Source organism: Bos mutus, chromosome 22 (genome assembly GCF_027580195.1).
Source record: "Bos mutus isolate GX-2022 chromosome 22, NWIPB_WYAK_1.1, whole genome shotgun sequence".
Classification (NCBI taxonomy): domain Eukaryota; kingdom Metazoa; phylum Chordata; class Mammalia; order Artiodactyla; family Bovidae; genus Bos; species Bos mutus.
Window position 1 is genome coordinate 57,937,996 of NC_091638.1, and position 26,040 is coordinate 57,964,035.

A 26,040-nucleotide genomic window follows, 5' to 3' on the forward strand; every position below is an offset into this window, starting at 1 on the left:
GGGCTCCGCTCCTCTGCCCCACAGTGCTTTTTTTTTTTTTTGGAGGTTCAAAGAGTTAAGATTTAGCCTAGCGCCAGACACACGGTAAGGCTGCCATCCTTATGGTCACTGCTATTGTCTGGGGATCCCCGCCCAAGTTGGAAGTGGGAGGAATTCCCGGATGGATTATGCAGGCAAAGCCGTTCTCCAGAACCTTCGGCAGGCAGCCCCTGACGGCCGCCCAGCCGTCTCCCAGCTGTCCTCTGATGATGGCTGAGCCCTTGCCCCCAACCTCCCACCCAGGGCGAGAGGACCGTGGGGAAGAGACCCAAAGTGGCACAGGCCCTTGGGGACAACCTAAAGGCTGAGAACCCTGGGGACAAAAGGTCCCGAAATGGGCCAGTGAGATCTCCGACCCCTGCGGCCACGTGGCTGAGTGCCTCGGTGGGGGGACCGTTAGTGTTTATCCCCTGACCTTCTAAGAGGTCACAACTCTGAACTCCACCCTCAGCCCAGGGCACCCCCACGATGCAGCCTCAAGGCTGCCGTGGGCAGAGGAGGAGACCAGCTTCCGGAGACGTCTCTGCCTTACCTGGCGCCGTGCCTAAAGCAGCCTCTATAATTGGCCCGCCTCGGGAGGCCTCATCACGAAAAGATACACACCGCCGGGACAGCCAGCGGGCACCATGAACAACCCACCGGGGCCCAGTGGAAAAGTACCAGGGCTGAGTGCTCCCCGGCTCCATCTGGGCCAGAAGCACAGGCTTCAGTTTCCTCCCCGCATGCCGGCCCCGGGGGTGGGGGTGGGGGGTAGGGAGGCCACGCTGCCCCGCGGTACCTGTGGGTCCTCCAGGCGGCTGATGTCGGGGTACAGATAGAACTTGATGCCTGCGCCCGCGCCGGGCAGCGTCAGCCCACGGACCAGCAGTACCAGCAGCATAGCGAATGGGAACGTGGCCGTGAAGTAGACAACCTGCAAGGGGCGGGAGCCATTCAGCCACTCAGCAGACCCTCCTGCTGCTGGTCGAGCCCCAGCATCCGTTCCGAGGCAGGCGCTCCGGAGCCAGGCTCGGTCCGCCCTTGCTGAGGGACCTGGGGCGTGACGCTCACCCTCTCTGGGCTGCAGGCACCTCACCGGCAACCTAGGTGTAAAGCAAGTACCCACCTCACACACAGACTTACTGACACTCGAATCCTGCAAATATTTACGGGGCCCTGGAAATACAGAGAACCAGTCCCTGCCCTCATGGAACTGACATTCCAGTGGGTGGAAAAAGGGAAATGCACAATAAGAGTAAACGATCGTGGGTGAATGCCCAGGGGTTGGCCCACAGCGTGTAGTACGCATCAGCTAAGGTTCGCAGGGAGGCCTGGAGGGCTGCAGTCCACCGGGTCTCAGAGTCGGCACGAATGAGCGACTAAACATTCGCAGCGTTAGTATGACTTGTGGTTCAGAACCAGGTAAGTGTGGGTTCGAATCCTCGCTCCATCCCCTCGTGTGCTGTGTGACCTCGGCCGTGATGCTTACCCTCTCTGGGCCTGGGGCCTCGTGTGTAAAATGGGGATAAGAGAAACAAAAGGCCCTCACTAATGGGCAAGGCGAGGATGCAACGGAATGGCGCTCACAACGTGGTCAGAACAGCACAAGGCAGGTGGCTGCTTAGACGTGCAGAAAAGGGGGTCTTTTGTTGGCCGGGTGGTTGAGCAGGAAGCATCGGGGAACTTCTGGAGAGGAAACCAGGATGGGTCGTGCCTCACGTCCCCGGCAGGGTGAGGTCAACACCAGGCGGGGACCACAGATGACCCAGGCCACGCCTTTCCATCCCCGAGGGCCCTGCCCTACTTCCTCTCCCAGCCTGTCCCCAAAGCACCGGCCTTCAAACCTCCTGTGGCCTCCGTTTACAGATTGGATTTTCCCAACTTTCACTCCAGCACAAGAAGTCCTCAGGAGGGGGCATGTGCCTGAGCGGGGCTCAAAGGTGTCCGGGGGCACGGACAGTGAAATCCTGCTATTTCAGCCAGGCGCTGGCTGAGCCAGGTCTCCTGAGCAGCAGCCCACTCCATGCTCAGCACGTCCCCAAATCAGTGTGTGCTGGCCGCCTTGCTGACGAAGGACAAACAGGAGCCGGGCGGGGCTCCCAGACATCTTCAAACCACCACTGCGCACAGGGCATCTTGGTGTGTGGTGGAGGACATGCGAAAGTCCATAGTGACCATCAGAAATGCTGAGACTAGCTCACGGAGCTCCCAACTCCTTCTGAGGGGGCCGGGGGACCAGGGAGGAGCCGCTGCATGGCCAATGCACCCATTTTCCAGGTGTGGAAACTGAGGCCCAGAGAACAGGATGAAGGTTCGCGGCACTGGGGGAGAGGACAGTGCCAGGACAGTATGGGGCATCCCGGGACCCAGATAACAGACAGAGGCGGAGGGTGACAGAGCCCCAAACCTTGCCCAGCTGCCGCGGGAAGCCTGGGTGGAGCCAGTTCTCGGATGGAGCTGCCATCCCTTTGAGTAGAAACAACTAGAAGTGGGCTTTGAAAGGGCGCGAAGGAAGCTCTCAGGGCTTGCTGGGCTCAGCCGCCCTGGGCCAGTGCCAGCAGCCAGGGTTTACCGAGCGCTTCCTGTGTGCCAGCTACAGATGCCCGTGCAGTAACTGCGCTCAGTGGGTCTTGCCCTGACCCCATCCTGTAGATGGGGAAACTGCGGCCCACAGAGCCAGCCCTTGCCCACGGGTCACCCAGCACTCAGGCGGCAGAGCTGGATGGTCCAGAACCTGCTTCAGCGGCAAGAGCACAGCAGGAAAGAGCCCCTCGATGTCTGGCAGTTTGTCTGGTCTTCCCCAAGAGCAGGATCCCGAGGCTCCAGGGCTCAGGTCGGAGATCGGGCTCTGGGGCAGGCTGGCTGTCAGACCCTGGGCAAGCTACAGCCCCTCTCTGGGCTCCACGTCCCCATCTGAACCAGCCGGGCTCTGAAGTTCCCTCCAGCTCTGCTGAGGAGTCCGTATCCGGGGCCCTCCCAGAGGGGCGGCTCGGCCTCCGCGTCCTGGGTCGCCCGGCGGTGGGCCCCCCAGAGGACCGGGGTAGAAGGGCCGCCCTCCTTCCGCCCCCACCATGCCCTCCCTGGACGCCCCTCTCCCTGACTGCCCTACAGGCCGCTCCAGAAGACAGGAGAGCCCTCCAAGTCCCGGGAACCAGCGGGCATACGTGCAGGGCGGGGCTGGCCAGGAAGCCACAGAAGGGGCGAAAGAAAGATGGCTGGCCCGCAGGCTGCTCGGGCCCCGGCCCCGGCCCACGCGGAGAACAATGATGCCGACAGCGGTGGGCGAGGGCGGAGGGCAGAGGCTGCCGCTTCAAAGCGCACGGGGGCCCCGGGCTGGGCAGGCGGGCGGGGGCCGGGGGGCTTTGTGTCAGGGACGCAGGACGCCTCCCAGGGTGGAGGTGGGGGTGGGGGTGGGTTCCCTTGTTTCCACACGTTCGTTTCCCTAGCACTTCTGCAGCGCCTGCTGTGTGCCAGGCGCTGTATAACTCACTCATCCTGACGACTGCAAGGAGCAGACTGTCACCTACATTTTCTAGATGAGGAAACAGAGGCATCAGGGGCCCAGGGCCAGCCGGCGGCAGAGGAGGCATTTGGGCCAGGCCGGCTGGCGTGTGCGAGTGTGTCTGTATGTGTGTCTGTGTCTGAGTGTGTGTCTGTGTGTGTCTGTGTGTATGTCTGTGTCTGAGTGTGTGTCTGTGTGTACATCTGTGTCCGACTGTGTGTCTCTGTGTGTGTCTGTGTGTGCACGCTTTCTCCCCACGCCCAGGGCAGCACAGCCCACCTGCTCACGCCGCCGTGGCAGCCTCTCTGGCAGGACACCCTTGTTTTGCAGAATCTGCTGAGGCCCAGCCCCTGAGCGCCATCCTCTCAGCCTCCCGGTGACTCTCGGGATCCCCGTGGGAGCGGCTCTGCCAGCCGCCACCAGTGGGTCTCTGGCAGGGGCCCTGTGCCAGGATGCGGTATTTTTCCACTCTTGCTGGCAAACTTCCGTGGCTGCTCTGAGCCCGCGACCCAAAAGCCCTGCAGCCCAAGTGCGCTGGAAACTTACAAAGCCAGCGCCTCCTCCCCACCCCTGTGACGGTGGGGAGAGGGTGGCCGGCCAGGCACCAGGGGGACGCGCTGGTCTCTGCCGCCCTGGGCTTCCTCTGGGGAGGTCGTCTGGGCAGCGCGGGTTGCTCACCCCAGAGGCCCAGGGCCGTGGGTCTGCATCCAGGGCCTGGCAGGCCCCAAGCACCTCGTGTGTGTTTGGGGGGGGGCACCACTCATTTCACACAGGGGGAAAATGAGGCTCCTGGGGGAAGGGACTGGCCCCTGGTCATGCTGGCTATGGGCGCAGAGCCGAGACCCCACACCAGGTCTGGAGAGGCTGGCCTGTGCTTGCGTCTGGGATTTGAACTGCCGGTGGGGTTCATGGGGCCGCCCTTCCTGTGGGAGGGTCTGGATCCCTGTCACCCCCTGCGACCTAACGTGCTGTGAGAGCAGCAGCCACAGGAGGCGGGAGAACGCAGGGCCCCGAGGCTGGGCGCCGGGCTGCCCGAGCTCAAATGCCACCCGGGCTACCGACAAGCTGTGTAGACGTGAACAAGTCAACCTCTCTGCCCCGCCGTTTCCCCCAAGACATCTCCTCTTACCACTACTCCACTTAAAGCGGAGTAGGAGCCACGCATACATCAGACGTCAGGAGATTAACAGAGCTGATAATCAGAGCTGGGAACGGTGCCTGGCCCACAAGCAAGGCGCAGAGCGTTTGCACCACCATCGCAATTTCTTGGATGAATTGAGCAGCAGTGAACTCTGGGCCAAGTGTCAGACCCTCAGAAGGACGAGTGCTGTTACACACAAGGGGACTGACATCCAGAGATGCCAAGTGACCTGAACTCAGGTCTTGAGCCTCCCAGGCCGGGGAGCTCCCTCCTCCCCACCCCGGCCACGCTGGGGTCAGCCACTGAGCAAGGCCACAGCCAGGATGAGGCCATCCGGCCCCCACGGCGGCCACAAACCTGGTCTATGGCCAGGGCTGGAAGTCACGGCCAGCGGCGGCCGCTGAGGAGCTCGAGGAAGTCCTCGGATCCTCCCTGTGTTTGTCCTGGCTTCCCTGGGGGCTGGCCCCAGCCCTGCTATTGTTCTGGGGGCCACGCCTGCCCCTGGGGGCCCAGAGCCTCTTCTCTGGGGCGGCAGGGGGACCTCCAGCCAGTCACGTCCGTCAGCCGCCGAGGGACAGCTCTGCGTCCTCTCCATTTCGTTTGGACTCTGGGCTCCTGCCTCTGCACGTGTCTCGAGGGAGGCTCACGGTTCCTGGTGGACATCAGCTCCTCCATTGGACTGGGGGCTCCCCGGGGGTCTACCCCTCACTTCCAACAGATCTACGCCTCTAAGAGCCCTTCTTGGTGAGCCTTGCCTAAAACCGAACCCAACGCGCCTGTCTTCCTCCACCATGTTGTGCGCCCCCTTTAGCTCTTGTCTCTAGATCGTGACTTTACCTAAGACGCCCTTCATCCAGGGAGAACTCGCAGGGACTGTCCCTTCTCCCAGTGACGTCACCCGCTGCCCATCACTGTCCTTCAAATGCCACCTTAACTCAACTCTTTTGACCTTTGAGGACTTCTCTTAAAGAGACTGTCCCGGATGCAGATGCAAATGATGGGGGTCGGGGGATGGCAGACAGGGGGGCACGTGAGGGTAGACCAGCCAACACTTACGCTGTGGCTCAGTTAGTGCCCTGGGTTCACCCCGGCGAGCCCAAGGGAACCCTCTGTGGGGTCTTTCGCCACCAGGACGACTATGGTATTATATTGGCCGGTGTTCTGCTTACCAGGTCATCCATCACCCGGCTCTCACAACAGGTAATATTTCAGTTACAGGCTAACAGTTTCATTATTGACAATATACCAGCTACACCTAAAACCTGCATCAATACGGTAACACGAATTTTCAGCTTCCACCTTTGACAACAGCTAGCGTCTTGGTCACTATGTAACATGTTAACCAGCAGCAGATACCTCAGCGACAGCCAGCACTTCGGCTATGAGCAAACGACTTAACGATCGGTGAGAGTTCTCCTTAATAACTAACATCCTAGTTAACAGCTGAAATGTAAGGCCAAAATAATTCAGTTAATCTGGCTTAGCGGCAAAAATGCCAGTTGAGAAGTTTTGCTTCTCAAACCTCGGTGCACGTTTGTATTATCTGGGGGAAAAGTGTTCAAATGCAGCTTCTGATTCTGCAGGTCTGGGGTCAGCCCGTGGGTCTACATTTGTAAAGAGTCGATAGGGGATGTTGAGGTCGCAAGGGTCCCTGTGGCCGGTGAGCAGCTGGTAGCTAACAACACCGTTACCAGTTAACTTTGCAGTAGCATCTCAGGGTTTGTTATCCGCTAACATCCACACAACCCACCACTCCCTACTGGGGTACCAGTGGTGTGTCGGTGCTTGGAGAGCAGACTACTCCATTTCAGGAATCTTGCGGGCTGATTGTCAAACCATCAATAACTGAAATTGGACCCGCTGGGCCGGATTTGCTTCACGAAATGGGCAAACGCCACAACCAAGGGGGCTCCGGGTTTGCTAGGAGAACTGGTTAATTAGGACCAGTTTCGAGCAGGAGGGCCCCAGGGGCGCGGGAGCCGAGCCGACCCTGCAGAGGGCCAGGCTCCACGAGGCGGGAGGGGAGGGGAGCACCACTGGCTCCACGAGGCGGGAGGGGAGGGGAGCACAACTCACTTTGCCCGTGGACTTGACGCCCTTCCAGATGCAGAAGAAACAGACCAGCCAGACGAGGAGGAGGCAGAGAGCAAGGTCCCACTTCAGAGCGCCCGGTTCGTCAATTCCAGAAGACAAGCTCAGCACCTTCCGCCTTCAAGCAAACAGAGCCCCAAGTCAGACGGGCTGGCCTGGGGCTGGGAGAGCCGGCACCGGGATTCCAGCAGGCTGGGGCTCAACCCTGCCTCCAAGCTGCGGAATACCGCTGGTCTTGGGAAATCTTAGGTAACACCAGTCATGGGGAAGCCAACCAGGGGATGGGTTAGTCAGGTGCACAGGGATTCTATCCAGCCAGGCCTTGGGCAAGTTAAGTTAAACCCCTAAGCCTCAGTTTCCTCATCTGTGAACTAGGTACTGATTCCCATGTGATCGATTCTCACAGACCCTTGCAGTGCTCCCCGTGGGCAGACACTGGGTTCCAACTGGGCTCCAGCGTGTAACCACTGACTTAACCACTTAACTTAACCACTGGGGGCTAGTTACCCAACTGCCTGCCTCAGTCTCCTCGTCTCTAAAATGGGAATAACCACCTGCCTGCCCCCACCCCGCCAGCCCACACGCTCTGTCCTGTCCCTTTTTTTGGATTTGCCCCCATTCCTTATCTGGGTCTCTCACTGAAGGATGCGTCTCCAGGGTTTTGGTTCTCTCTGCGGCTGCAGGACACCCACACGCCTCTCTGTAGGGGAGGAGGAAAGCCGCACAAAGTGCAGACGACCGGCCCTGGACGCTGCCAGCAGCCAGCGGACCGCAGCGGCCATCGCTGTCTCGGGGCTGAGACCCCAGGGCAGCTCCGGGCACCCAGGGAGTGCTGCTTCCTCCCACGCCCCCGGCCGGGGTTGTGACGGGCTTGGGAGGTGAGTGAATCGTCTGAAGGACAGTCATCACAGCCAGCAGCCCTACTCGGTCCAGAGCCTTGCTGACCAGGGGAGACGCCCACAGTGCTACTCAGACACGCCCCGAGGGGCAGACACCTCCTGGAATTGGGCTGGGGCCCCCAGGCTGTTGAGAGACCATGAAACTTAACTCCCAGAAACTGACCCCATGGTCCCGGAGCTCTGACTGCTGTGGCAGTGACCCAGGGCAGCCAGGCTGAGCACAGGGACACTGGTCCCCAGGGCTCTGCTGTCACAGGCTCATGTTCCCTAGGAGAAGCTGGCTCCCCCAGAGACCCAGCTCCCTGTTCAAGGGCCACAGTCTTGGGCAGGAGCGGCAAGAGGGGCGTTTGAAGCCACCCTCTGTCTCCTCTTCTGCAGAACACAAGCTCCCGCCCCCAGACCACCCGCAGCTCTCAGCCAGTCCGCAAGCAGGCCGATCCCCAGGCTCAGGGCTCAGAGGGCCCACTGGCCCAGGACACATCCTCACTGCTTCTAAGTTTTTTCCAAAGATGTTTCAAAGCGAGGACCTTGAATAAATCCAAGGTTCCCACCTCAACTAGCACTTGGGTGAGGCCTTTCTGCGGGTCACCCCAACATCCAGGGGCTCCCCCAGGTACCGAGGTCACATCAACGAGGCTTCTCTAATTTATCTCATCTGGTCCAAGGGCTGGAAGTCACTGGCCCCGTTTTACAGATGGGAAAAACTGAGGCTTGGAGATCAAATCACCCATGGACACACGGCCAACAGGTGGCAGAGCTGCCACCCTACACGGGGCTGTCCGAGCCTCAGCGCATGCTCTCGCGGTGCCACTACCTTTTTTGATTAACACAGAAAACAGAGCCTTCACTATAACAAGAATCGCTCCAGGCCTTGCTTCAGCAGGGCTCACTGGACCCTCAGGGCCAGGGGCCTCCTCACGAGGCAGGCTGTGCAGCTGGTCGAGTACAAGCACACAGGCCTGGCCCTGCGGTGGCTTTAGAACCAGGCCCTTCCCGGCGCCACCTCCAGGGCTCGGCTCCTTCCATGAAGCCGGGGCCTGCTGGGCAGCGGCCAAGGTCCATGTGAATGGGCAGCCTCAGGGAGGCCCCTCTCCGCCGCCAGGCTTCCAGGGAGGTCTCCCGCGATGCTCTGGATGCCTAGTGTCCTTCAGGCTCGCCGGCCGCCCCCTCACCCTGGACGTTGCCCTCAGGGGAGTCTGTCTTGCCTACCAGACCCCAGACACCCCGCAGAGGAGGCACACAGCAGGTGCTCAGCCACTGCCATGGGGTGTCCAGTCAAAAGAGGCCTTTCCTTTCTCCTCATGTGCGAGCTGACCAAGGGGACCGAGACCTCAGAGCCCCGATCCTGACCACACCCGCCCCCCGCTCAGGTCACAGGCACCCTCCTGCCGGCTCTCACTGCTGTGCTGGGCAAACCCACGGTGCCCACTACGGATGGGAGGGGGCCGCGTGGCCTTGCTTTGGCAGCCGCCCAGCCACGGAGGCCACAATGGGGAAACCGAGTCACGCACTTGCTTCTCCACTGCTGGTGGCAAAGCCCCTCCGAGGCGCCAGCAGTAAGCATTGAAGGCACCTTTCCTGTGATCCAGCAATTCTATCTCAAGACTCTCCTGGATGATATGACCAATGACAGGGTCCACCCCAAGCTGTTCAGGCTTCCCAGGTAGCCCTAGACCCCGCCTGCCAATGCAAGAGATGTAAGAGACATGGGTTCGATCCCTGGGCTGGGAAGATCCCCTGGAGGAGGGCATGGCAACCCACTCCAGTATTCTTGCCTGGAGAATCCCATGGACATAGGATCCTGGAGGGCTACAGTCCATGGAGTCCCAAAGAGTTAGACACAACTGAAATGACTCAGCACACACCTCAAGCTGTTCACCTCAGCTCTGTCTGCAGGCGCAAACACAGGAAAGCAACCATCCAGAGGGCCGTGGGAGGGGCCCGAGCAGGCGTGCAGCAGGCGCGTGGAGGAGCGTCACGCAGCCTGCGAGGCCTCAGGAATCTCCCTGCGCGCTGATAAGGGGCGATGTCCCAGGGGTGACCCAAGTGACCAGGACACACGAGACAACGGAGCAGTCGCTGGCCCGGGGGTGCAGGGGAGGGGGCTCCCTTACCAGGGAATGTGTTTCTCAAACCATCTGAATGCTGTTAATGGGCGCATATCACCTTCACGAAAATTAAGGTTCTTACAAAGGCTTGCAAGGGGCCGGCTGTGCAGACGTTCTAGGAACGGAATGAACGTCCTCTCGTCAATCAGGGGTTGTCATAACAGAACCCAATGTGGGCTCCCGGCCAAAGTAACCAACATCCTTTCCAAAGTCACCTCGGGGGTAGCTGGGAGGCTGAAGAGCGTGCAGGCCTATCGGAATCCCTCCTGAAGTGACACAGTTTGAAGGACCTTTTCCTGTCAGACGCCCACGAGGCACAGCCCAGGATCTGTTGGGTCTTCCCGCTCTGGTGCACGGGACTGCTCGGTAAACTGCAGAGTGCCGGGCCCCAGGGGCAGGGAGGGCCTGCTGTGGTGCTCTGGCCCTCGCCAGTGCCTCCAACCTCCCCGGAGGCTGCACAAGTTCCCCCAAATCCGGCTGTATCGCCCCAACCCTGCCCCCACCCCTGTCCCGGCCCCCACTGCTCCCGAGCGCTGTTTCAGCAGCCTCTTCGGTGACATTCCGGCCTCCACTCTCGCCCAGTCTGTTCTTATCAAGACAGAATCTGGCAACACCCAAGGCAGGTGACAACTGGCCTCTGCTCCACACCTCCCGTGGCTCCCACCTGCCTGCCCCATTCCTTCCTGCCTCCCTGAACAGGCTGGCCAAACACTCTGACAGACAGCTGCAGACATCTTAAAGAGACAGGGTGGTGCCTGTTAAGAAGAGGCTGGGACCACGGGCATACAGGGAACCCGTCCAGGACACGTTCCAGGCACAACCTCCTCATCCCCAGAGCCCCCGCCCCTCCTCCCTGAGCCGCACTGGCTTCTGGTGTGTGCCCTGAACAGGTCCAGCCCCGCCGGCCTCGGGACCTTTGAACTGGCTGCGCCCCAGCCCTTCACCAAGGCAGCCTTTCCTGGCCACCAGATGGAAAAAGCACTCCTGGCCACTCTCTTTCCCTCCCTCTCTAGGCTTTATCTTCCTTCATTTATCATTGCTTGTCTATTACAATGTTACTTGCACTGTCTGTCTGTCCCATGTCTATCTGTCCTATTAAAGCGTCATCTTCGTGGAGGCAGGGCCTGTGTCTGTCCTGACCGTTGCTGGATCCAGAACAGCGCCTGCACATAGTGAGTGCTCAACAGACATGAGTGGAGTCGATTAATTACACCCATTTGGTTGATGGGGAAACTGAGGCTCAGAGAGGTTCAGGAATTCACCTGAAATTACCCAGATTAAAAAAAAATAAAAACAGTCAACCCTAGGCCTGGTTCTTTTTCTCTGATGCCACCCTGGGGACCACTGGGTATGATGCTATCCTCGGTGAGAGGCCTCAGCACCCCAGGCTTCTCTGCACCCCTCACACAGAGAGGAGGTGAGCTGCATTCTTGTCCGAGAATAGGACTGATTCATTCCAGGGTGGGATCCAAAAAAGAATCGCCTGGACGTCTGTTTGGAGTCGGCTGCCCCGCTGCCGTCCAGCCGGCACTCAGAGATGTAAATACGTCCTCCGAGTGGGCCAAATCGTTTCCTTTTGAATGCCGGCCAGCCATTTATTGGCGATAGCTCTTCCCTGGAGACTGGCGGAGGCAACAATTATAAAACAGCCCGTCCGCCCCGAGAAGGAGGCCGCACCGGGCTCTCTCCATGCCGCCTCCGCCTTCTGACAGCTGCAGGGGGAGATTGGCTGAGCAGGGCTTGTTTGCAAATATGACTCATTTCTTTGATTCTAATAAAGTCTAATGATATGTGCTGAGCTCCCAGGGGACCCTGGAGGAACTGGGGAGGAAGGCATGGCTCCAGGCTGATGGAGGGCATCAGGCCAGATCTGACCCCGCCTGTCCTCCAGGGCCGGGGGGCAACAAACAGGACCCCCGGGACAGAGGTGACCTCAGCGCAGGGGCGAGCAGGATGGGGCGGGCTGCGGGCAGAGGCTCTGCCTGCCTATCTCCGAGCGACTCAAGGGTTCAATTCTAAAGCTGGCGTGAAATGACCATCTCAGGGTCCCAGGCACCCTTCAAGGGAGAAGGGCATCTCAGCGGCTCCCACCAAGGTTGGTGCCACAGTGAGCTGCAGACAGGGTGGGCTTGGGGATCTAGGCCAAGAGGAGACCCCAGGCGTCACACACACACACGCGGCACAACGTTACCTGTGCCCGTGGACTTGCCCTGGACTCACGGCCAGTGGGGACGCAGTCACGAGAGGTGGTGTTCAGGGATGAGCTCTCTGCTACACCGAGCTGCCTGTGTGACCTTGGGCAAGTCGCTTAACCACTCTGATCCTCAGCGTCCCACCTAATAAACCAGGCCCGAGGCCCGTGCTCTTTAACCCTCAGCCAGGCGATGAGGTGATGGGGACCTCGCTACCTCTGAGAACCCTAGGAGACGGGTGACTGCCCTGAGGCCAGGCAGCTGGGCCCCCGGGCTAGAATTAGGGTCCCTGCTCTAGGATCAAGGGGACAGCAGAATGGCCCGCGGCTGTCCACTAGCTCCTCATGGAAAACCGGAGGGGGAGGGGGGCCTGGCAGGGATGAGCGTCCAGGCTCTTCCCTGTCCGGGGCCAGGAGGAAGGCTCGGCTCCACGGCGCCTTGTTATCTAGAAGCCCAGGTGGCTCCCGAGCACTGTCAGGCCTCATGTGCAGAAGGAGCGGCCAGCTCAGGGTCCCACGTGTCTGGTGCAGCCGAGAGGGTGAAGGAAGCTAAGGCCAGGGCTGGGCTTTGGCTCCAAGGACCGGGAGACCGGCCTTGAGAAGATGCTCACAGCTCAGCAGCCCAGTGGGTACCAGCCAGCGACACCTCAGTCCCGTCCCAGCAAGCCTCTCTCTGTAAACACCCCAGAGCTAGTCACTACAAGGCCGGTGGCTATTCTGAGGAGAAATCGTACAAGCAGAGCTTCACCCTAAAGGCAAACCCATCTTCTGATGGCCGAGCCCCCTGAGTCCCTGCATACAGTCAGTGCTTAATATATGTGTCCCAGCCTGTCTCTCCCCAGTATGTTCCTTGAGCAAGTCCAGAGAATGCAGATGCAATCACGTGATTCTCCGCCCCTCCTCTAGCTTCTGTGGCTCCTCCTCCTAGAAAATGAAGTCCAACCTTCTCTGCCTAGCATCTAAGGCTCCATCCTTCTCCCTGGCTGCACACGTCCTGTATTCGGGCCAAACCAAGGACGTGCTGCTACTCACGAGCTTTACGACTGCCGCGCCTCAGCATGGCTGCTCCTTCTGTCTAGGCTGTCTTTTCCTCTTTTTTTGGCCTAGTGAACTCCTACTCATCCCCCAAAGCCCAGCTCACCTGGCCCCTGTTTGCTGACAGGGAAATGAGGCTGGGGCAAGCCTACGAGCACAGAAAAGCCAGGAGAGGCTTCTGAGCTGAGAGATGACGTGTCTGCTTCACAGCTGACTGCAGAGATGCACCCGTAACGGGGGAGGGAAGATGGGGGTCTTCCAGCGGGGCAGGGAGGACGGCCATCTGGTTATACTTTACCCAGAGAGCCTAGAGGACCAGACGAGGGTGGGGTCTGAGGCTGAAGCTGAAAGGAGTTTGGGATGACTCCTAGATGTGTTCCCTCCATAAAAGGCCAAGAGGGGACGAAATGCCGAGAGCAAGTCGCTGGGACGATGCTCACGGGCGTTCTCTCTCCTTCGCCCTCTTCACACCCAAGAGAAGGGGAGGCCCTTGAAGGCAGGCGGCCTCGGCCCCTCCGGTGGCAGGCAGGTCCTCTCGGCCAAGCCTCCTCCTCCAGGGACTACAGTCCTCCCTGGGGTATCCGTGGACGTTCGGCCAGGGCCCGTGGGAGGCTGCAAAGGCCGGCAGGGCGGGGAAGCCTGGTGGGTGGTGGGCAGCCTCTGGACAGAGCTGCTCTCTGTGGACCATGAGGGCCAGGGAAGGGAGCTAGGGTGCTCAGGATGGGGGTTCTGGAAGGCAGGAGCCCTGGAGTCCCCCAGCAGGGCCCAGGCTGGGGGACAGGCAGGGGAGAAGGCACGGGAGAGGACCTCACGGTTCACAAGGGCTCAGGCCTGAGACAGAGGGAACAGCCCCTCTGCGATGGGGGGTCACATGGGCATCGGGAAGGGGCCAGTCTTAGTACCCCCGAAGTTGAGCTTCAGGTGTCCCTGGGCGGGGGGCAGTTTCATCCACAATGGGGACACTAAGTAGACAGGGATAGCTCCCATTCATCAAGCAGGCTCTTAGGGCTGGCCATGCAGGGTCTCATTCTGTTGGTGGGCGGGGGGGTGTCCTACCACCCTGGGAGGGCAAGATTATGACCTCCCCAAGTACAGCTCAGGATACTGAGGCACAGAGAGGAAGAGGCACCAGCCTGAGCCAGTACTGGCAGAGCGAGGGCTCCCTCCCAGGCGGCCAATCTGTGCCTGAGGCAGCGAGGCCCTGGCGGGCACCGGAGGGGCTGGGTGGAGTGCCGGCGTCCTGGGTGGGGCAGGCCCTGGGTGGTCAGGCTATGCCAGGCACATCAGAAAATGGACAGGGTCCTGGCCTCTGGCCCCATTCAAGTGAGAAGAAAGAAATGCCTGCATTTCTTTATCTGCAAACTCAGCTGTCCAGGGTGTGAGGAGCAACGGATGGCGGGGGGATGTGCCTGTAGAGGTCTTTGTCTGCAAGTAGAAAACACCTCCGTGGAAAGAACCCATTTGCAGGAGTCCCGGGACGTGAGCACATCCTGAAAGCCTGAGGTCAGGAGGGGCAGGTGGATTACCTGGGCCAGTGGCTGAGTGACCCTTTCCAGCCTGAGTCCCCCACACTGGCCCTGACGATCGGCTGGGACCAGCCAGCGCTTAGCTCCCTCTTCTGTGGGCCGGCGCCGGGGCCAGATTCTAAGAGAGGGAGAGGCTCCTCAATGCAGCAAATAACACACACGAAGGAGAGGGAGTCTTGGCTGGCGGCGACGAGGCCATCCCTTAACACTGTTTCCTGCCCTGGCTCTCACCCGACACAAGGCCTTGCCTGCTCCTTCCAGGGTCGGAGGGGCTGCTGAGCACCTGTTTAACAGCTCGTGGAGATCAGGGAAAGCAAGGCACTCACCCATTTTTGACGGGTTCCCAGCACTGGGTTAGAAGGACGACCCCGTACGTCAGCAAAGAGCTACCCGACCGCAGGCCTCCGTACTCCACCCTCCCCAAGCCTGGCCCCTGCGTACGTGTCTGCCGTCACTGGCTGTAGTGTGGGCAACTTCAAAACATGCCCGTAATTCTCCTTCCTCTCCTAACGAGTCGGAGCCTATTCCCCCACTTCTTGAGTCTGGGTTAGTCTCAGGCCTCTTTTTGGCCAATGGGACCTTTTCCAGCTGGTGCTCCCACACTGGGGCTTTCTGTGTGTTGTTTTGGGATGCTGAGCCGCCTAGGAACAAGCCCAGGCTACCCTACAGGGTGATGAGACCATAGGGACCAGCTGCCTGTGGCACCCCAGCCAAGAGCCAGCCAGTCTCCAGAAGAGCGACCCCATGCCATACAGCTGACCTACCAGGTGGGAGCCCAGCAAAGCCCAGAAGAACTGCCCAGCCAAGCTTCGCCCCCAACTGCCAAGCAGAAGGACCACGAGCCAAAGAAAACAAATGGCTGCTCCCATTTGGGGATGGGTGTCACACAGCAAATGCTAACTGATACATATGTTTCACTCTATCTACTCACCTGTGCACTTGAGTAACCACTTCAAGCTTCTATATGCTTTTTTCCCCTCCCTCTGGGCAATAACAGGTTTGATGTGCTAACTATATATTTTTTCTAAAATACATTAAGAAAACTATATCATTTTCAGACAACATAAGTACATATACCTGCCTTTGGGAAACAATCCTCACAGAGGTCCCATGGGTGTAGGAACGATTCATTGCCCTCATTTGACAGTTAAGGGAACTGAGGCTCAGAAAGGGGCAGTGACTTGCTGGAGGTCAAACAGCCAGTAAAATGGCAGAACTGAGATTCGAGTCCAGGCCTGTCTGAGACCAAAGGCATGGATTTATCTCCAAATCTGTACCCCCTCTTCCACCCACCCCACCCCAAGGGAGTGGCTCCCACACCCCTAGGGAGAAGACGAGGGCAAGGGTTGTCCTCTGCCCCCACCCCCACCCGCTCCTTCCTCCGCGAGGCCAGCCTTACTCCCAGAACTCGGTGACGGGGGAGGTGAAGTTGGTGGTGCTGTTGGAGATCCAGAGGCTCCGGTTCCTCCGCAGGGTGTCCTCCAGGCAATGGGGCGTGTTCCAGCTGTGGTTGCATTTTGCCCAGGGGAGCTCCGACTGGAAGGACTGGAATAGGTAGTACATGGCCCAGGCGAGGATGATGATGTAGTAAATGTTCAGGAGGGACACGATCACGATGGAGGCATAGCCGATGCCTACGAGTGGGGGCGAGCGAGACGGGACTCAGAGGGAGGCCAGACCTGCTAGGCCACACCCTCAGCCAGAAATCCCTGGGATCTGCAGGCCTGGGGCCAGGAGGGGCCCTTCACCAGGGACCAGCAAATAAGTGCAAGAGGCACGCATGACTGTATGGACGGATAGGTAAAATAATGGATGGTCAGGTGAGTCAGAGAGCTGAACAAACTGACGGATGTATGGAGGAGGGACAGACCAATGACTGGATGAATGGATGGATAGATGGATGGATGGATGGAGGGATGGATGGATAGAGGGATGGACAGATCAGTGGATGAACGGATGGATAGAAGGATGGATGGATGGACGGATGGATAGACGGATGGATAGAGGGATGGACAGATCAATGGATGAATGGATGGATGGATGGATGGATAGACGGATGGATGGATAGAGGGATGGACAGATCAATGAACGAATGGATGGATGCCTAGACGGATGGCTGGATGGACTCAGGTGAATGGATGGATGTTGGAATGACGGATGGACACTCACTTTGTTGGATGGATGGTGGTTGATTGGAAGGTTAGGTAGATGGATGGATGGATGGATAAGTAGATAGAGCATGGTTGAATGGATACATGGATTGTGTAACTATTGACTAGTTTAATAAAAGAAAGGGTTAATGGATAGACAGATGGGTAGGTTTACACGGATGACTGAGTGAACAGACTCGCACATTCTCCCACCCCTGCCAATTATAATCATGACAGTATTATCTTATGAGGACATAGTAGGAACTAGGCACAGGACTAAATGCTACAACAATAACAAGTGTTAATCGCTCAGCTGTGTCTGACTCTTTGCGACCCCATGGACTGTAGTCCGCCAGGCTCCTCTGTCCATGGGGATTCTCCAGGCAAGAATACTGGAGTGGGTTGCCATTCCCTTCTCCAGGGGATCTTCCCGACCCAGGGATCGAACCTGGGTCTCCCGCATTGCAGGCAGGTTCTCTACGATCTGAGCCCCCAGGGAAGCCACTCTTTGGGCTTCCTCTGTGTACAAAGCACTTTTATGAGGCTGTGTCGTTTCCCTAGAAGTATGTGTATAGTGGGAAGCTGAGGCACAGAGAGATGACGTGACTTTCCCCCAAGTCACGAGAGTCAGCATAACGAGGGAGTGGGACTTGAAGGCAGACAGTCGGGCTCCTGAAAGCCTTCTCTTCTACACCCTACTGCTCAGCGGCTACTGGGCCTCCCATCCTTTGACAACCCAGGGAGGCGTGAGCAGCAGCAGCCGCCGTGTGCCAAGCTGGCCTGCGTGAGGCTGCAGTGTACCTGGCAAATAGTAGGTGCACAATAAGCGTTTGCTGAGCCGAGGAACACCAGGCCCCGGCTGACCTCTGTCCCGTACTCACCGGCAAACAAGGGGCAGATCTTTTCCCAGCAGGTGATGCCCCCTTCAGAGGTGTACTGGCCTATGATTACCTCCAGGAAAAACACGGGCAGGCCGCCCCCAAACAGGAAGATGAAGTATGGTATGAGAAATGCGCCTGCAGAGAGAGAAGAGCGGGTGAGGCTCAGGCTGGCCCAGGCCGGCACATTCTCCGTCCCAAACCCTCCCAGCCAGCCTGCTGGGCGTCTCTGTCCATGGGATTCTTCAGGCAAGAATACTGGAGTGGGTTGCCATTTCCTTCTCCAGGGGATCTTCCCGACTTGCGGATGCGAGGGTGAAGGGCAGACTCCTGGACCTGGCTGAAAAGTCTCGTCCAGCCAGCACCACCCTTCCAGGGTGCCATCTTGTCTCCTTCCAACCTACCCGGTTGCGTGAAGCCTCCGAGCCTCTGCTGAAGCTCTGTGCCTGCCTGTCTTCCCCAGGTCCGTCCCTCTGAAGAAGGGCCGCCCAGCCCTTCACACCCGGCTCAGATGGGCCTCCTGACTGCAGCCTTCAGCTGGCCTGCCATGGCCCGGCCAGGGCAGGAAGCTGAGAACCAGCTGGGAAGGGTGCTGGGAAGCGAGAGATGGGCCTTTCCAGCTGGGGGTGGGAGCCAGGGTGGGGAGGGGGGCAAAGAGTCGGGCGAGGGCTCCTACCTGGTGTCCGCTACTGGCTTCAGCGGGTCCGGACACCCTTTGAAAGTGTGGGTGACTTGGGCCTATGGGTACGTGCTTTGTTCCGGAGCATCTAGGGCACTCATCGGAGTCCCAGAGGCACCTGAGACCTCCCAAAGGTTAACAAACCAGGCTCAAGGGCAGGGTCTCCTGCAAGTCGGTTCTGATGCGGGCGGGCGGGCGGCACACACATGCCCGGCTCTGCTGGCTACCAGCCGGATCATGGGCCGCCACGAGGAGCAGGGAGGGAGTTCTCACTGCTGAGCTCCTACTGACCAGCAGGCCTCCGGGATGTGCCGCCCAGCCTGAACTCCTTTGACGTCAGAGGATGCTAATTCAGGGCCTCCAGCAAGTAAAAAAACACCAACAAACTAAAACCGAGAGAACAGACCAACCAACTAACCAACTGACGAAACAGAGAACTTACTTTAGAAAATACCATCGCTAAGCGAAAGGGTCAAAAAGGCACAAACTTCCGATTAGAAGATAAATTCGTCCTGGGCGTGGCGTGCACAGCATGGTTGCACACCAGTCACGACGCACTGGATGGTGTGTTTGAAGGTTGCTAAGGGGCTTCCCTGGCAGTCCCGCGGCAAAGGCTCTGTACTCACAATGCAAGGGGCATAGGTTTGATGCCTGGTTGGTGAACTAAGATCCCACATGCGGTGGGGGGAAAAAAAAAAGAAGTTGCTAAGTGTCAAACTTTACCAGTTCTGATCACAAGAAGAAAAAAATACATGTGACTATATGAGGTGATGGATGTCGACAAGACTCACCGTGATCATTTCACAGTAAAGACATCAATCATCTGGTATGCCTTAAACTAAAACAATGCTATATGTCAATTCTAACTCAATAAAACTGAAAAAATTAAAATTAAAAACATCCTCGTTGTACTTTTTTTTTTTGGTCCTGGATACCCGTCCATTACCGCAAAAGACACTGGTTTTCTATTTAACGTGGGAAACATGAGACTTGTCTTTGAACTACAACTGGTTTAAGTTAGAAAAGCAAAAGCAAAGGGTAAAAACGTTCTGAAGTCAGGCAGAGTGGGGAGGTGCGGAGCTACAAGGCTTCGGAGGCTCGGGCCTGGCCCTGTGGCGGCCTTCAGAGAGGTAAACTGGAGGACCAGAGAGGGTGAGGAATCCGCTCAAGCTCACACAGGAAGGCTCTGATAGACCACCATCGGGTTCCCGGTCATGCTCTTCTCCCGCCTCTGAGGATCGCGGTGGGAGCGGAGGCGGGCTGACCTGGGGGAGGTCGAGGCCTGAAACGCTGGGCGTGGGCAGCCCCCTCGCTCTGCCCCTGCGACCCCTCCAGCCTGCCCTCTGCCCAGCCCAGGCTCACCTCCGCCGTTTTTGTAGCAGAGGTAGGGGAAGCGCCAGACGTTGCCCAAGCCGACGAAGCCACCGGCCACGGAGAGCACGAAGTCGATCCTGCTGGCCCACTTCTCCCGCTGCGGGGGCTTTCCCTCGGCCTCGTCCTCCGGCCGGGTGCCCGGGCTCTTCCCGGGGGACGGCTTCAGGATGTCCTTGTGGAAGTCTTTCAGACACTGCAGCTTCTCCTTGGTGGCCATGTCCTCCTCCTCGCTTTCTATGGCGGAAAGAGCAGACCCCGACATGCATCAGTAAGGGGCGGGCTGTGCGTCCTGGCACGACCCCGCGGGCCACCTCTGACCTGCCAGGCCTGAGGCAGAGGGCCGGCCACCCCCTTGTCCGTCCACTCCTCGGACCCCCCACCCCAGGTGATCGGGGGCCTGAGGACCTGGGGACCGACAGCTGCCATCCCCTAGGCACCCGTCCAACAGAAGCACCGTATCCACCAGCCCCGAATGCCACCCCCCTAGTCTGCACCTGCAGGGAGATGAACACGAAACCACCCAGCCCTGGCAGCGCCTCCACAGAACACACCCTCCACGCAGGTCTAGCACCGCTTCCAAACCACAGCCTGCCTGTATCCTCTGGAAATCGTCTCCGAATCTCAGGTTTGCAGAGAAACCGGTGCTGCGGGGCAGGCCCTGGCCCAGCGGAGGTGTCATCCCTCACGGTTTTAAAGAACAGAGCTTCAGGCTGGCATGTTTTCACGCTCCAGTGTTTCCAAGTATGTGTTTCAATATTTGGAAACACGGTTTCCGTCAAATACAGAACACGGGTACTTATAAAATACACTGGCAGCTTCTTAGCCAGTCGCATGTCTGCAGAATCAGGACAGGGATTTGCGCCGGCACAGGACTCTGGAAGGACTCTTGGCAGTTCCCACAACTCCAGCCCTCGATATCGGTGCTCGGGTCCACCCTGACCCCTGGACCATCCAGGCCCCGGCCCGCTGACTGCCCTGTGGGTTCGGCAAGGGGGGGCTGCAGGGTTATCAAACCTCTAAGCTGCTCACGCTCACCCTCAGCGCCCCCTGGCTCGGACCCCATCCCAGAGGAGGTCTACCACCAGCCAGTGCGGCAGCCCCCTCTCTGTACTGCGTCTGGTCCCCGAATCCTCAGTGTTCCCAGCAGCTTGACCTTGAGGGCAAGAGCATCCGGGTCCCGCCCAGCAGGAGAAGGCGTCTCCTACCCCCATGTGCCAGAGGACCACGAAGACCGGGGAGCCTCAGTCTCCCCAACTTCAGAATGAAAAGGAAGGCAGAGGCTGTTGATGCAGAGCCAGCTGCTTGTCTTTACAAGCCAAATGGGTGGCCAGTGCTGAACTCTCAGATTCCGGGGTAAAGTCAAGATTTCTAGGTTTCCTGGAAAAACTGGAAGGTGGACCCCAAGTTGGACTCACTCCTACAATGGTCATCCGCTGGACTAGAGGGGGCCATCGCCCTGGTGCTCCAGGGCCAGCTCGCCACCTGGACCTGTCCAGGGGCATCTGAGTCTGCACTGAGTTAGGGTGGCACTAGCTGAAAATGCCTCGGTTGCTTCCTTGCTAACAGTCTCCTCTCAACTAGAACAGGGGCTGCAGGGCATCGGGACCTGCCTGGCCCATGGCTGGGTGTCCCGAGCTGGTGCACAGTAGGTCGTCAGCTAAGGACGGCTGGGTCGATGGCTCCCAGAGTAGGTACGCAGGTAGCTGGGGCCCAGGGCCCCACCCCCCAACTCTGCTGCTTTCCAACCCTGTGATACCGCGGGGTCTGAAGGAGGTCCGGCCGGGCCAGGTGACAGTTGCCAAGGACCAGGGGAGGCGAGCAGGGCACGCTGGCCTGCCCCTGGCCCCGGCCCCTGCAGCCAGGCCCTCCGGGGCCATGCTCGGAGGAGGAGAGGCACGCAAGCAAAACAGAATCCCCGCTTCCCCCATGCCTCCTTCCTCTCCCTGGCTCGGGGTGGGGGACCCCGATTGTTTCGCTATCTGGCAGTGAGCAGACCAAGAAAAGGCTTCCTGGAGCCGCCGGGCGGCTCACTGGGCCTTCCTCTGTCTCCCGGAGCGCAGACGGCGGGGCATCCGCAGGCCTTTCTTCGCCTGCTCCCCTGGGGCGACGCGGGGTTCTGCCGAGCGCACGGCTACTGTAAAAATAGCCCGAGCGGCCAGCATTGTTCCAGCACAGAGCTCTGCAGCCCCCGATGGTTATCTCTGGGCCCATTGTGGCCCGGCTGGACGGCAGCATAATTGGAGGATGTGGGACTCCACTCCCTCCTGGTAGACATGTTTTCCAGGGAATGACCCTGGAGTCTCCTCATCAAGACGGGCCGGTGCCGCCCTTTTGGGCTCTCCTTGGATCTTGGGGCCGGAAGGCGCTTCACCAGGTCAGCCAGGCGGAGGGGGTGGTGACCGGCGGCTGCTCATACAGCCTGTGGGCGCTTGCGAAAGCCACCCTGAGTCCTGGCTCTGCGCTCTGGGCCCAGGCCCAGGGCCCCCTCTGGCTCTAGAGAACCCTCGGGAAACGTGTGTGTGCAAAGTCGGTTCAGTCGTGTTCAACTCTTTGCAACCCTCTGGACCCGTAGCCCGCCAGGCTCCTCTGTCCATGGGATTTCCCAGGCAAGAATACTGGAGTGGGTTGCCGTGCCCTCCTCCAGGGATCTTCCCGACCCAGGGATCAAACCCGCGTCTCTGGTGTCTCCTGCATTGGCAGGCGGGTTCTTTACCACTAGCGCACCCTGGGAAGGCCTGAAACGTGAGGCAGGGGGCAAAAAACCAAGTTCCCTGAGCCACTCGGCTCCAGGCTCTCTGGTTCCACGTAAGATAAGACTCCAACCCCTCTTTTCCACACTCAGGAAGGCATCTTACTGACGCCTGTAGCTGAGCCAGGAGCAGGGGAAAGGCCCATCACGTCCTGGTGTTCTGGGGTCCCCCCACTCCTCATTTCTAAGGTGTCCCCGGAGACGTACTTCAGGGACCGCCCCCCACCTGTGGCTGCCCCCATCACAAGCTCGCTGGCCTTCAGGAACACACAGCCCAGCCCTGCCCATGCTTTACTCGAGACGCACGCATGCCCGAATGAGGTCAGACCCGCGGGCAGGCAACCCTGACTCCCCCTCGGAGGGGGGCTCTCTCCAAGCCCCTCTGGAGCGTCCGACCAGCCCCGAGCCCGTGGAAGCCCACAGCAGCACGACCCGCAGATGTGGCCTCCTGTATGTTCCTGGCATCCACCCACGTGTCTCCATCACCCTGGCAACCAGCGGGCGCAGGCCCCACAGCCCTCCACGGGCATCCCCTGCAGCCTCTGCCCAGGTCCCCCCTGCTGCTACTCTGCCCACCCCACCCCTACACTCTGTTCTCAAAACGCAGCTGGAAGCAACTCACAAAGCACTTTCAGATCCCAATGCCCTCCTACCCAACGCTCTGTCTCTCCTAGCAGGAGACACACGTTCCCCACCACAGCCTTTCTTTGGGATGCTGGCCCCACGGAACCGCTTTGTGTTCAGCCCACTCCTCAGCCTCAGACTCCCTGCATGGAGGCCTCAGGCCTCTGCAGGCAGCCTGGCCCTGCAGGAATCAAAGCATGAGCCTCGGCCTGGAAGCTGAGGGCCATTTCCCAGCTGAGTGACCTTAGGCAAGTTGCTCAACCCCTCTGGGTCAGTGTGTTCAAGTGTGAAGAGGGATAACTGTGGCACCTCACAGGGATGCTGTGGGGGTGCCCGCGGCAGACACCCCTCCACTGGTTATCTGCCAGTATTCCTGGGCTTCCCAGGTGGCTCAGTGGTGAAGAATTTGCCTGCCAACGCAGCAGACATCAGACACGCAGGTTTGATCCCTGGGTCAGGAAGAGCCCCTAGAGGAGAACACGGCAAATCGCTCCAGTATTCTTGCCTGGAGACCCCCCACGGACAGAGGAGCCGGGTGGGCTACAGTCCACATGGCCGCAAAGCGGCAGACAGCACCGAGTGACTGAGCACAAGCATGCACGCCAGTATTACCGCCATCGTCCCCACTATAACTATCACAGGGTCCACTCTGCCCCTGGGGTAGGGAGGGCCCTGGTCCTACACAGGGCAAGATCAGCAGGGCCCAGAGAGGCCAAGTGACGCTCCTGAAGTCACGAAGCCGGGCGCGACGGCGATCGTGGTGTTCCGGGGCCCCCAGCTCTGCCCTCAGCGTCCCTCGGCCAGTCCAGCCCATCCATCTCGGCAGACTCTCCGTGCGGCTCGCTCACTGCTGCCCATCACCCGCCAAGCGCGCGCCCCCTGCTGCAGGAAGCACTTGGGGGCGAGCCTGCCCTGCGGGCGGCCCAGCGGCCCGCCGCCTTGCCGGCCAAGTGCTGTTTCCCTTGGCGCCAGGCCCAGGGCTACTCTGCAGCGACTGTGATACATGATTCCCCATTTTAAGAACTTCCTCTTTGCTTATTACAGCTACAAGTGATCAGAGAATCCACTTAACACAGAGGCTTTGGGACCAGACTCCCACACGAGGCTCCTAGTGCCCCGTTGCCTGGGTGGAGGCCAGAACCAGCTGTACCTGAAGACGGATTTGCACGTCACCTCGTCCGCTGAGGCATGCACTCAGATTTCACCTTGCACCAGCAACGCTGTGGGGTTCCAAGACACTCCTTGGCTTCCTCCTAATTTCAAGCTACCAGAGTTTGGAGTCCTTAAAATCTGGGCTGAGCTGCCTATAAACAGTTTTCTATTCCTTCCTCAAACACCCTCAGCACTGCAGCAGGAATTTTTAGGTCCGTTTTCCAAACGGGGAGTCGAGGCGCAAGCAGGGAAGTGAGTGGAAGGAGGCTGGCGGCAGAGTGCCCAGCTGGTGTGCCCAGTGCTAGAGGCAGCAGGGCGAAGGTTATGGGGGCCTCTGCAGGGTTTGCCAACGGGGACAGTGAAGCCAGGGGGAAAGGTCTGCGGAGCTGGCGGGGGCTGGGGACCGCGAGTGCCCCTGCGCTAGCCAGCTGTGTCTTGCTGTGGGCCCTCCCCTCAACTGCGCTCAGAAGCTGGGGGGCTCTCTGCCTCGCCCTTCCCTGCAGAATCGGAACCTTCTCAAGTAAACAGTGTCCCACCCAGCTCTCTCCTCAAGGACAGTGAGCCAGGTCACAGACCTGACCCCGCTGTCACAGACTTAACCCCTCAGGAATCCCTACAAGTTTTTAAAGTAAGAGGGCAGGGACTTCTTCTGTTTCCTTTTTGGGGTACTTCCCCCACCCTAAAAGGGCCTAGCGCACAGCCAGGCTATTCGATCCATCTCTGGGCCTGACCTCTGGGGGGTTAGGCCAGCGACTCCCAGGATCCCAGAACGAGGTGGGGAGCTGGACACAGAGCCACTCATCTCCCAGGTCGGGAGCCTGCCAGCTGCACGGCCCCCAGCCCACTGGGAATCCATGGAAATAAGCGCACAACCGGACCCCTTGCCGGCCCTTTCCAGAGCAGGGGTCCCGCCTCCTCTCTCCCTTCCTCGTTCCATCGACCGCTTCAGAGCCGGTGTTCTGGACTCACAGAGGCCGCGACTCAGCCATGTGACCTGGGGCAACTAACAGCCTTCTCTGTGCCTCAGTTTCCGCACTGGTTAAAACACGGGGTTAAACCCAAAAGTCGCCTCATAGCGATCAAACAGAACGACGCCTGTAAGACGTGGGCGCGCGGTGCCTGGACATACGAGTGACTAATAAACATTAGCTATTATTGAAGAAAACACTGGCCACACTGGGACATTATTCCCTTACTGGCACCCTGAGTGTTTAAAGGAAAGGAAAAGAGAGGGCGCTCCGCTGACGGTGCTGGCGGCATGCACGCTCACCCAGCGTGCACGATCACCCAGCATCTTCGGAGTTAACCCCATCCATGGGTGCCTCTCGCTGACCAGGCGCAGAGTGGTGAACTTACTTGCCTGGGGTCACACAGCAAGTGAAAGGCGGCCTGAGCCTCCCATGGCTCCCAGGTCTCTTTTGGCCTCTCAAGTCCACGTTCTCAACCGCTCAGCTGTTTCGGATCCCTCGCTCTAGATTGGTCACAAGGGAAATCAGGTCTGGTGCTTTTATGGTCGGCTTCAAGCTACTGGGCCAGGCTGACAGATTAGGGAAGTAGGTGAAGACAAACGGGGAAGTGAGGGCCACAGGGCAGAGACTGAAGGGGCCGGGCCTGGGGACTGGGGCAACAGTCAGCACCCAGGGTCACAGGGCTCGGCTCAAAGGCTGGGGCAGGGGGAGCGGAGCCACGGACTGCAGGCTTCCTCTGGCAGACAGGAAGAGTCTCCTGAACTTCTCTGATAAGCTCTGAAGGGGCTCTTCTGAGCACTGACCCCACGGGCTCAGTGATGAGGCTGCCTAGGATCAGTTAAAGTACTGTCTGCCCCAGCACACAGCATACATACCATCCTGGCCCTGGAGAATGTTTACAACTAAGCACCAGAACAAACAAAGAAGAGGCGTGCTGAGAGCACTATTTCAATAC

General features: G+C 59.2%; 1 protein-coding gene across 6 annotated transcripts in view; it reads right to left on the reverse strand.

Annotated features, from left to right (window-relative positions):
• Positions 1-26,040, reverse strand: part of SLC6A6 (solute carrier family 6 member 6) — an 84,011-nt gene that overhangs the window by 17,631 nt on the left and 40,340 nt on the right. For 3 of the 6 annotated variants that reach the window (XM_070360595.1, XM_070360596.1, XM_070360598.1), the window contains 5 exons: positions 19,581-19,826; positions 17,543-17,677; positions 15,911-16,145; positions 6,738-6,870; positions 818-952 (listed from right to left, as the gene is read on the reverse strand). In XM_070360595.1, coding sequence (XP_070216696.1) covers positions 818-952; positions 6,738-6,870; positions 15,911-16,145; positions 17,543-17,677; positions 19,581-19,826 — 884 coding nt within the window. Of the gene's footprint in view, positions 1-817; positions 953-6,737; positions 6,871-15,910; positions 16,146-17,542; positions 17,678-19,580; positions 19,827-25,473; positions 25,630-26,040 lie in introns of those variants that run through there. The other 3 variants (XM_070360600.1, XM_070360599.1, XM_070360597.1) reach the window with 3 other exon arrangements.